Source organism: Nicotiana attenuata, chromosome 8 (assembly GCF_001879085.1).
Source record: "Nicotiana attenuata strain UT chromosome 8, NIATTr2, whole genome shotgun sequence".
Taxonomy (NCBI): domain Eukaryota; kingdom Viridiplantae; phylum Streptophyta; class Magnoliopsida; order Solanales; family Solanaceae; genus Nicotiana; species Nicotiana attenuata.
This window is the reverse complement of record NC_031996.1, coordinates 43,052,886-43,063,838: the sequence shown is the minus strand read 5'-3', so window position 1 is coordinate 43,063,838 and position 10,953 is coordinate 43,052,886. Positions and strand designations below refer to the sequence as shown.

At 37.1% G+C, this 10,953-nt stretch overlaps 2 protein-coding genes across 2 annotated transcripts; one reads left to right on the top strand and one right to left on the bottom strand.

Moving 5' to 3' along the window:
• Window positions 629-7,780, top strand: LOC109231349 (phosphoacetylglucosamine mutase). Its single transcript, XM_019396984.1, has 9 exons — window positions 629-822; window positions 1,426-1,688; window positions 3,909-4,028; window positions 4,429-4,571; window positions 4,653-4,895; window positions 5,565-5,983; window positions 6,073-6,248; window positions 6,916-7,012; window positions 7,317-7,780. Exons 1-9 carry the CDS (start codon window positions 762-764, stop codon window positions 7,469-7,471), a joined length of 1,677 nt encoding a protein of 558 aa, XP_019252529.1. The 5' UTR covers window positions 629-761; the 3' UTR covers window positions 7,472-7,780.
• LOC109231348 lies at window positions 9,978-10,558 on the bottom strand. Its single transcript, XM_019396983.1, has one exon. The coding sequence runs from the start codon at window positions 10,497-10,499 to the stop codon at window positions 10,191-10,193; it is 309 nt and encodes a 102-aa protein (XP_019252528.1). The 5' UTR covers window positions 10,500-10,558; the 3' UTR covers window positions 9,978-10,190.

Sequence of the window (10,953 nt, the reverse complement as noted above, 5' to 3'; positions counted from 1 at the left end):
GCTAGCCCCACCCCCCACCCCTGTCTAAGTTTTTTTTTTGTAATTTCAAATTATTATTTTTTTCGTTTTTCTGACCCCCCCCCTCCCGTGGAAATTTTTTTTTATATATATTTTCAGTAATAACTACGGGTTCAACTGAAATGGTAACTTTTGACGCGGAGTAAAAATTCATTATTGTAAAAAAAAATAGATATAAACCCATAGCTTTAAAAATATAATGGGTTCAATGTTAAAAATATTAAAATTGAATCCATAGAATTTAAATTCTGGATTCGCCTCTACGTTGGGAGTATGAAATTTGGCTTAAAAAATGACTCTCACGCGCCTACAAGGGAGAGGCAAATCACACATGGAATCTAGTCAGCTTTTGTGTCAAAGTGGAACAAAAAAATGGGGTTGGAGGGCCAAAATGAAACAAGACTGAGTTAAAGTGTCAAAATGAAAAATTGAGCCTTTAATTATTAAATCCAAGTCAAAGTTTTCACCGGAAAAGAAAAAGGAAAAAGAAAGAAAACAAAGGCATACTAATCTAAATTAGTTCACTATTCAAAGATTCTCTAATTAAAGAGATTTCTGATTAAAAGTGATAAAGAAACTATATTAACTATACCACGAAGTCATAGATCCAATTATCCCACTACACCTATTAATGTTAATGAAAGACAATTTAATCACAATTTAAAGGGGGTAAAAGAAAAAAGAAAAAAAGCAAACCAGAAAGCAGCATCAACTCAAACACATTGCTCTCAGCTCAGAAAAGGATGAAAGAAAAGCAGCAATCACTTCTGCTCGAATCGGCCGCTCGTTTCCCTCCTCCCAAAGGTCCAATCTTTCTCCAATTGGGTTTCTCAATTTCACCTTTTTTTAGGAAAAAGCACTCAAGAATCAGTAATTTGTCATAAAGATCAAAAAATTTTTTTTGGTATCCAAATGAAAAGAGGTTCTTTAGGATGGTAATTAATTGATTGTTGTTAATGTATGAACTTTATGAGTCTGAATAGAGCAAAAATATAAAGTTCGGGATCAAGGTGTTAGTTGATTGATTTATATATAGCAGGCCTTAGCTAATATGGGATTGGCGCGTAATTGTGACTGTTGATTGATTTTCTTTTGAAATGTATGAACCAAAATGAGTCCAAGTAGATGCAGAGTGGATACAACTGGTTCATAAAAACCGATCCAACTAGTTTGGGATCAAAGTGTTGTTGATTGACTATTGATTGATTTATATAGCAGGCGTTAACTAATTTGGGGTTGAGGCAATTGATTGATTGGTGACTGATTTTCGTTGAAATGTGTGAACCAAAATGAGTGCAAGTAGATGCAGACTGGATACAAATGATTCATAGAAACCGATACAACTAGGTCAGGATCGTGATGCTGTTGATTGGTTGTTGATAGATTTATTTGAAAATGTTTGAACAGGGGTGAAGCTGTCTTATGGGACAGCTGGCTTCAGAGCAGATGCATCATTGCTCGAATCGACGGTGTTCAGGGTGGGGATATTAGCGGCATTGAGGTCGTTGAAGACTGGATCAGTGATCGGTTTGATGATTACTGCATCACACAACAAAGTATCAGACAATGGAATCAAAGTGGCAGATCCAAGTGGTGGAATGTTGACTCAGGATTGGGAGCCTTTTTCTGATGCCATTGCTAATGCCCCTGATCCCCATTCCCTCCTTCAGGTTTCAATCCTCTCGTTATTTTTAACACACATATACTATATATGCAAATATATGTGGATATGCATTTGTCTGTCAAATTTTTGGAAAAAAGGAAAAGAAAAAGTTTTCATTTTTATAGTACCCTTGTGATCTTGTTCAAGTGGAAAGAATGCAGGTTAATTGAATAAATCTGGAAAATTTGAAGATTATCTATTTACAATATGGGCGTGAATAGAGCAGAATGAATGCTACTAGTTTGCGACGCAGACATAACTGATTAAGTGATTGGTCTATCTTTACAATATAGTGATTATGAAATAGTGCATTAATTCACATATATCCTGGTATATCACAGCAATTACAATGCACGTCTGCTGCAACTATATTAGCTGAAGTACGGGAATAGAATAGATAAGGATGTTCTGGGTGAAAGGGCTGCTAGGAAGAGAAAGAAGGGAAAATGTAAACTGATAAAAGGGGATCATAAAAGGAAACTGGAATGTTTTGATTAAAAATCCTTGATTACACTTGGCTGAGGACAACCAACAGCATATAGCAACTTTGACTACTGCCATATGGAAGCTTTGCTTGATTGGCACAAACCCATTTTAGTATTTAAGTGAGTAAAATATGATGTTATTACATAAATGAACTCATGTTCTGTCAGTCCTGCTATTGTCTTTGTGTGGAAATATGTCTTGCTCTTTCTCTTTTATGTTGTGGTTGTGATTGCCAAAAGTCTCAAGCTTGCAAATGAAACAAATGTAGCACTTTTCTTGTAGCCGGTGCCAGTCTTTTTCGATAGGTTGAACTATGCGTAATTAGTATTGGTAAGATGGAAAAAGGGGCCGGGGGTATTGTCCTATATTGGAAAAGAAGATCAACACTAAGAATATAATGTGATTCTGTACTGTTGCTATTGATTAAGACCCAAATGAGTAGTTTTAGTATTACTACATGAATGTGAATTACTGGTGTGCTTATAAAGTGTTTTAGCTATGCTGATAAAGTAGTTTCACATTTACGAATGCTAAAAGATTAGACATAACAAGTCCAGGTACTTCATCAGTAAGGTAAGCATGGCTATTTATTACTTATTCCGTTAGGCGCTACTGGTTGGTGTAGCGAGGAGATTTTATCTCCTCGTAAACACCAACACTGTTAATACAATGTTAGGTTGCTACTTTCTTTTCCTCATAAATAATACCTCCATAAGTTTATGTGAGAATCTATGTATTATTCTATGCGGCATAGAATATGGAATAACAATATGAGTGTTTGTAATACATGGATTAGGCATCTATATATTTACTTTAATCCTATTTGCGGAGCAGACACTAACGACATTGATTATCTCCTTCTCCCATACAAGCCTTAATGCAATAATCCTATCCCCAACTCGTTTACCTCTATAACTTTATCTTTAAGTCCTGGTTCTATAATAATTTTCAACCCATTCATATTTTTATCTATCGCGCAATATCATAATTTATAACTCGTGTTACCTATCTCTCTAGGCTTTTGCCCATTTAGTTTGCATGCACTATCAACTCTTCTCCTCTTTTAGGGTATCCGCTAGTTCCATCGACTTCCTTGCCAAAGTGCATATGTTCCAGCTACCTACTCGAATTCGAGTCTCTTGGACTAGCTTTTTACCGTCATTCGTCCATGATACGAGAACCCTTTTCTTATTTTACACCACATCCGAGTATTGATGTGGCTGAAGTAACTTTTGTACTTATACCCGTCCATGAAGTGGGAACCCTTTCATATTTTGCACCACGTTCGGGCATGATGCGGCAAAACTAGCTTCTTTGTCCATCCATGATGTGGGAATAATTGCTCATACTCCTTCACATCTAGGTGCGATGTATTATGAAAATTATGAGGATTCATCATGAATTGACAAGTTTTTTGTTGGTAGCCAGTCTAAATGCTTCTCCTTTTTTATTGATGACCGTTGTATTTGGGCCAACTTGAGCACAACTCTGCTAATTCCATAGTCGGCACCTGCTACCTCCCGCTAACACAGGTAGCGGGTGACTCTGACCACCAGGCTCGGAAGACCTAGTGTTTTTGCCTCCGCTGGATTTGAACATGATACCTCATGGTTCTCAATCTACATTATTACATTATCTTCTCTGTTTTCCGCTTCTTCCTATAATCCTTTGCATCAAGTGATGGATTAGTGTTCCGTCAATTTGCTAAGTTCTGATTCATTACATCTTGTTCTGGGAACAGCTAATAACTGAATTTGTGAAGAAAGAAGAAATTGGCTTTGAAGGAAGACAGCCAGCGGAGGTGTTATTGGGAAGAGACACAAGGCCTAGTGGAGAGGCTCTCCTTGAGGCTGCCAAACAAGTAGGTAGTTTGCATAGCTTCAGTGAACATTGTTCACATTTCTTTAATCCAGTGTCTATTTGCTTCACTGCAGTTAAATTCAGAGGGAACTCGAGCTGCTATAGGCTCTGACCTTGTACACCATATTGCTTTACACTCCTCTGCTGATTGTCTAGAATCCTTTTTATCTAATCCCATTGTCTAGTTTACCTTTAACAAAAAAAAATCCATTGTCTAGTTTAGGTTTAATAATTCTCCTCACTTTTCTGTGTCTTTTGATGACCCTTATAACTCCTGTTGGCCTTCTGATTCATGCATGAACTTGCAGAATAGAAGCGCCAAAAGAACCTCCTAGTTAGATAGACCAGCATGATTTGCAGTCCAGTTGTACTTATTGGTAGTAAATAATTGTCTATTGAAGGGAATCACTTCAATCGTTGGAGCAATTGGCACTGACATGGGAGTGGTTACAACACCACAACTGCATTGGATGGTTCGAGCAAGAAATAGAGGCCTGGAGGCATCTGAATCTAGTTATTTTCACCAGCTTTCAACCTCTTTCAGGTCACATTAACTAGACAATTTCTTGAAGCCTTTAAATTTAGTTGAGATATGTTTTAATAGAAATGCTACTGACTTTATTAGGTGTTTGATGGATTTGAAGCCCGAGGGAATCAGCAAGAATGGCAATGATGCTACATTGGTGGTGGATGGGGCAGATGGTGTTGGTGGGGAAAAGCTTGAACAGTTTAAGAAGATGTTGACTGGGTTGTGTATTGAAGTACGTAACAGGGGAGATGGTATACTTAATGAAGGTGTTGGTGCTGACTATGTGCAAAAAGAGAAGGTTGCTCCACGTAGCTTTGGTACTGCCGATGCTGGGCTAAGGTGAAACATCTTCTTGTCCATTCCTTAATCTAGGAAAGTTTTTGTTGAACATTGTCTAACTGCAGTGTTTGGGTATCATGAGTCCAATGCTGCGTAAATGTAACATGATATTCACTAGATCTAATATTCATTTGGATAAAGGTTTAGTAATACAGAGCTACATTTAAATATAAACCAGAAAGAGGAAATCTGGTTATATCCTATGTCATTTCTCTCATTGGTGATGATGGTTTAGTTTAACTTGTTTTCAGTCATATGGATTTGTTAAGATCTCTTTTATACCTGTTTATTGCACTTCTCTTGTCTTTCTTGGCCCTACTTAGGATGCTATATGCGTGTAAGAGTTACTAACCTGATAAGGCCTCTTAGATCGCACTTATATGTGTTTCAGTATACATTTCGATGGAAAACTGATTGATAGTTTAAGATCGTATTTCTTGCATAAATTACTGTATCAATCGTTTCCAAGATGCATAACTTTTAGGAAGATCTTCTATAAGAAGATTGTTCCTCATATGCTCATATCTACTTAGAGCAGATACAGGTTATGGTTAGCATCATCTGTTGATGTGGTAATCTTACTATTTTTCCAGTATTTGATCAAAATCCTCACTTTTCCATGGTGAAGAGAAGTGGTAATTAATTACTTCAATACACCTAGTGGTTCAGGTGTGCGAGTTTGGATGGGGATGCTGATCGGCTAGTCTATTTCTCAGTTCTACCGAATGAAAACAACAAGATTGAACTCGTTGATGGGGATAAGATATTGTCTTTGTTTGCGTTATTTATCAAGGAGCAACTGAGTATTTTGAACGAGGGTGTAGACAAGAAAGGAAATGACTCTTATCAAGCACGTCTAGGTGTTGTGCAGACAGCTTATGCGAATGGCGCATCAACTGATTACCTGAAAGAGATGGGTCTAGAAGTTGTGCTTACCCCAACAGGAGTCAAATACTTGCATGAAAAAGCTGCTGAATTTGATATTGGCATTTATTTTGAGGCGAATGGGCATGGAACTATCTTGTTTTCAGAAGCTTTTCTATGCTGGCTGGAGGCTAGTCACAAGACGCTTCTATCAACGTCAGAAGGTCTGACCCATTCTCCTCCTCTGTTGCTGTTATGGACCTTGACTGCCTGTTTTTGACTACCTATTTTATCTATCTGTTACTTATTTTAGGTTCAGCAAAACAAAAAGCTGCTTCAAGACTTTTGGCTGTGAGTCAGTTGATTAATCAGGCTGTGGGAGATGCTTTAAGTGGACTGCTTCTAGTGGAGGTTATCCTGAAATACATGGGATGGTCCATACATAGATGGAATGAGCTTTATCATGATCTACCCAGCAGACAACTAAAGGTCAGACTCTTGCACTTTGAATTGCGTCACATGGTCTGTGTAGTTTTTTAGAGATATGCGACTAATCACTGCTTTGACTCCGAATCCATTGAATAGAGACTTCAGTTTTGCTCTTTAATTCAGCTGATTAATCAGGCTGTGGGAGATGCTTTAGTAGACTGCTTCAATTCAGTGCCTTTTCTCCACACTTGGGCTAAATTAAAAAACTGATAGAAGAAGAGTAAACAAAGGAGGAGAAGAAAACAGAACTTATCAGTCATCAAACAAAAAGGTAGATGAAAACAAAGAGAGAAAATTCAGCTTATACAGTAGCTCAAGTGAGTTACATCACATTCAGAATTAAATAATCAAATAGACACAGGTCAGGGAAGCTCCGAGAAGCTAGTGATGTACTCTCACTATAAGTGGATGACTGCAATAGAGAAATCTAATGTCCAACTTTCTAGTTTGCTGCTAATGCAACTAGTTGAACTCTTCCCAAGAGGAAGAATCAACTTTACTTTTAAATGCACAAGTGAAAGTTCTCCAAGATTTTCTTTTCGGTGTGTTTTCTCATCATTTGGAAGTTGACTGTGAGCTTGAATAGGTCTCTTTGTAGTTCATCTCATTTCAAGGAAATATCGCTTTTAAGATTATTGCTTCAAGTCCAAGTTCCTCCTATTTTCAGGTAAAAGTTGTTGACAGAACTGCGGTTGTCACAGCAAATGCGGAGACTGTGGCTGTTCAGCCTATTGGTATTCAAGAAGCCATAAATGTTGAAATAGGTAATTCCATCAATTTGTACACCATGTTGGATCTTTGGTGTCAATGGATTTTGTACTATTTGGTGAACTTAGTAGGTTGTCTGGTTTTGGTAGCTGAAATCACCGGTCCATTGAGTGCGCTCCATAACCATGTAAAACTTAAACATAAGCCTTTTAAAGTTAAAATGAATTCGAGTTGTCTAGCTACTTATTTCTTATGGCACCCTAAAAGTCCATGTATTGATCAACCATATCAATTTTGCAAATTTATGTTACTGAATGATACCTAATTAGCTACTAAACTCGTATTTCTTATTTTATCCAGCAAAGTACCCCCGAGGCAGATGTTTTATTAGACCATCTGGGACGGAGGACGTTATAAGAGTATATGCTGAAGCAACCAGCCAGGATGCTGCAGATTCACTAGCCTCTTCAGTGGCGAAACTTGTAGATCAGTATCTTGGTTTTGGCAGTTCTTGATTAACTTACTAACGAAGTAGTAGTCAGAATTTGAGTTTCGAACTACTTTTTAGCAGATTGAATGCTGAATGATGTGACAACATATCATTGAATTCTGTTTTTTTTTTTGGCTGTTAGGAGAAGCAAACTTCTTGCTTTGTTTGGACGTTTTGGATCATGTTATATGGTCCCTGAGTCCTTTCTTTGTAGAATTGTCGGAAGAACTTTGGAAACATCTTTATTTTGCTCAAGACATTGGAAACATTGAGGCTAATAATTATGTACCTCAGCATATGTTACAACTGCTTTTGATAATTTCCATTTATGTGACTTGCTCAAACCAAGTATATACATTTTCCATTTTTGTGACTTGCTCAAACCACACAATCCGGACTGATAAAACCATTCTACAATCTACACCAATAATATATTAACCACAGTTAGTGATAAGGGAGCATATGGTAGACACATGTCATGTGTAGATCCTTTGTGTTACAATGCACCCAATGTTTATTTTGCAGTTGGGTTATCTTTTTTTGGTTTCCACCACCAAGAATTTTTCCATACCAAGGGCTCGAATACGAGACCTCTGGTTAAGGGAAGAGCAACTCCATCCGCTGCACCACATCCTTTGGTGGTATTTTTTTTTTTTTTTGCAGTTGGGTTATCTTTTTATTTCTTAACACCACCTTTAGTTTTGAATTCCTCCCAACCGGCAACTTTTTCACTTGAGGATCTTGTCTGGTGGAATGACAATGCCATAGGCTCCGTCCATGAACTCACAAGTTAATGTGCGTGAGGAATGCTGATATGAACTATGGCCATAAACATATACTAATTTTTCTTTTTTGGAGAAAGGTAACAGATTAACCAAAAACATATATTTACAACAATGAGATAACCAAACTAATCTCATGGTAATCCAGATGGCATTTAATAGTAATGAGTTGAAATCTATCTTTCAAATATCTCCAGCACTAAAGGAGCCATCTTAGTTAAAAATTACAAATCCACTATCAACAGGATTAGCACAACTCCTTCGAGGCTTACCTTTTCAGCCTCTGTAATGCAAGTATGCAACTTTACCTATTACTTATTTGAACAATAGTTTGAAAACATCCCTACAGTGATGCTCCTCCCATTGGGATAGCAGCAGCAAAATACTCCTCCCAATTAAGAGAAGACAATAAAAACTTTCTTCCTCTTCTTTCTATTTCTCTAACACAGAGGAGAAGATTCATGACCATACATAGCATTAAAATATACTCTGCTTTTGATTAATGTTCACATATTACTAAATAACATTTTGTACACACATCATTCTGAAATCAAAATTGTATCAAGCATGCAAATACATGAAATCAAGGAGTTATAGCTAGTTATTCACTAGACTCAAAACTTTGACAGTACAAAGAACCACTTGGGAAACCATGGGAACCAAGGAAAACCCCGATTGTGTTGCAAAACACATTATCGGAGTATATATTGTAGAATCATTATCATGTCCCAAAAGAAAAATTTGCAAAACACTCTGAATCTTGTCACAAGAAAAAACATTTTTAGATAAGCCTTCACAAACTATAAGCACAACCAACCCAGAAAAGAGCTCACTACAAAAACTCAAATGGCCCAGAGAAATTGTGAATATCGTTCAAGAAATCGTAAGCTTATAAGAATATTTCAACATACAGCACATCTGCACTTGGCTGCACCAAATTTCTTCAGTCTAACGCCAGCAGAAACTCTGCCATACTTCTTGAAACAAGACAGACAGGAAAGAAGCAAAAAAGAGATACGTGAATACATTGCCTTTTGGTCTCAGATAAGAGTAGCTCTTTTTTTGATTGCTCTTATCATCCATTCAAATGCTCTTATAAGATAACAGTCCTATTCAAAAGTAGTAGCATTTGTCTTCTGTCGTTCAGACCACTACCAAGTAATTGGGATAGACTGTATAAATCATCTTAGTAAGAAATTTCTTTTTATTTTTTCATGACTTCTCAGGTTCATATCTGAACGGAGGCAAAAAACCAAAATACACTAGGTGACTTGTTCACCACTGCCTAAGCCTTGGGAGCAGATTTACCCAGTATGATGATGAGAGGTAGCTGGTACCGGTGAATAGTCACAAGATGGCCCGGACACCATTGTCATGAAATATGAGACCATCTTAGTAAGAACATCTATCAACACCATGCATCCAGGGGCGAAGCCACCTTTTACAAAGGGTGGTCAACTGACCACCATTCACCAAAATATTATGAAAAAATTACACTGTGTAAGTAAAATATTAATTTTAGATGTATAAAATATATATTGAACACCCTATGTCGGGAATAATTTTTAGTTCTTTCAAGCCTGAACACCCTTGAAAAACATTTCTGGCTTCACCGTTGTATGCATCAATCTCGAATTAATAGGGATGGCTGTATAAATCATCTGTATCCATTTTGCTCAATCTATTCTAATATTAAATAAAATGGCATTTCCTAAAACTAAAAGTTCTACACAACACATAAGTTCAGAATTATTAACCAAACACACATAGAAACAGAACACCTACATAAAATGCATTCAAAATCTACAGTCATAACATGAATTTAGTAACTTAATTAGAGTTTTTCATTAACCATGCTCAGTTTACACAAAAACAAGAAAAAAGCCCTTCTTTCAAATGTCCTCAAGTGAAAAAAAGCAAGTCTTCCTCACAAGTTCCATACAAGCTCTTTCTTACCCCAATTCAGAAAACCACGCGAAATTGTGGTGCGTTAGACCCAGTTGCCGGTAAAATCTCCCAACGGCAGGGCTCAAGCTCGTCGGAAACAGGGCAATATCCAGCAAGTGTAACCTTATCAACAGAAGCGGCCACTGACCCGAACTCGAAAACGGTTATATCCGCCGGTGGTAGGTTTGGCCGTGAAACCTCAACAGCTCCGTTCATGCCCGGAACCTCCGGCTTGTCGGATGAGATTTGAGTGTTCGGGTCGGGTTTCTGGGTGGATTTTGGAGTTTCCTTTTTGTCGCCCTTCCACCATGATAGAATCCCCATGGCTAATCGCTACAAAGGGCTTTACTGCACTCTGTTATGCGGATAATCGGATTTCTTCGATATTTATAATGTGACACCCGGATTTTTTATTGAGTGCTTTTGACAAATCCATTTTTGCACAAAATCACGTATTTTGATTATTACAAAAGCTATAAGTAAAATAATACTAATACACATTATAAATAAACATAAGTGATAAAATTTTTAAAAACAAGACTGTTATAAAATAATAAAAGAAGAAGAAGAGTATTGCACAGAAAAGTAGAAGGAGAGAATTCTTATTGATTTGGGATGAATTACAATAGAATAGAACCCTCAATTTATTGGGAGAGGGTGACTTAGCCACCAAGCAATGAACCCTAGAATCTCTCTAAATATAGACATTCACTATAAATACAATTCTATTTATAACACTCACCTTTGAATGTCTATTCAACAGATAATGTTCCTCGTT

What these genes read in the sequence shown, in the direction of transcription:
- LOC109231349 (XM_019396984.1), top strand. Translation starts at nt 762, where the DNA reads ATGAAAGAAAAGCAGCAATCACTTCTGCTCGAATCGGCCGCTCGTTTC. An exon ending in CAGCTTTCAACCTCTTTCAG is followed by an intron (nt 4,572 to 4,652) that starts GTCACATTAACT and finishes TGACTTTATTAG; the next exon opens with GTGTTTGATGGATTTGAAGC. An exon ending in TACCCAGCAGACAACTAAAG is followed by an intron (nt 6,249 to 6,915) that starts GTCAGACTCTTG and finishes TCCTATTTTCAG; the next exon opens with GTAAAAGTTGTTGACAGAAC.
- LOC109231348 (XM_019396983.1), bottom strand. Translation starts at nt 10,499, where the DNA reads ATGGGGATTCTATCATGGTGGAAGGGCGACAAAAAGGAAACTCCAAAA.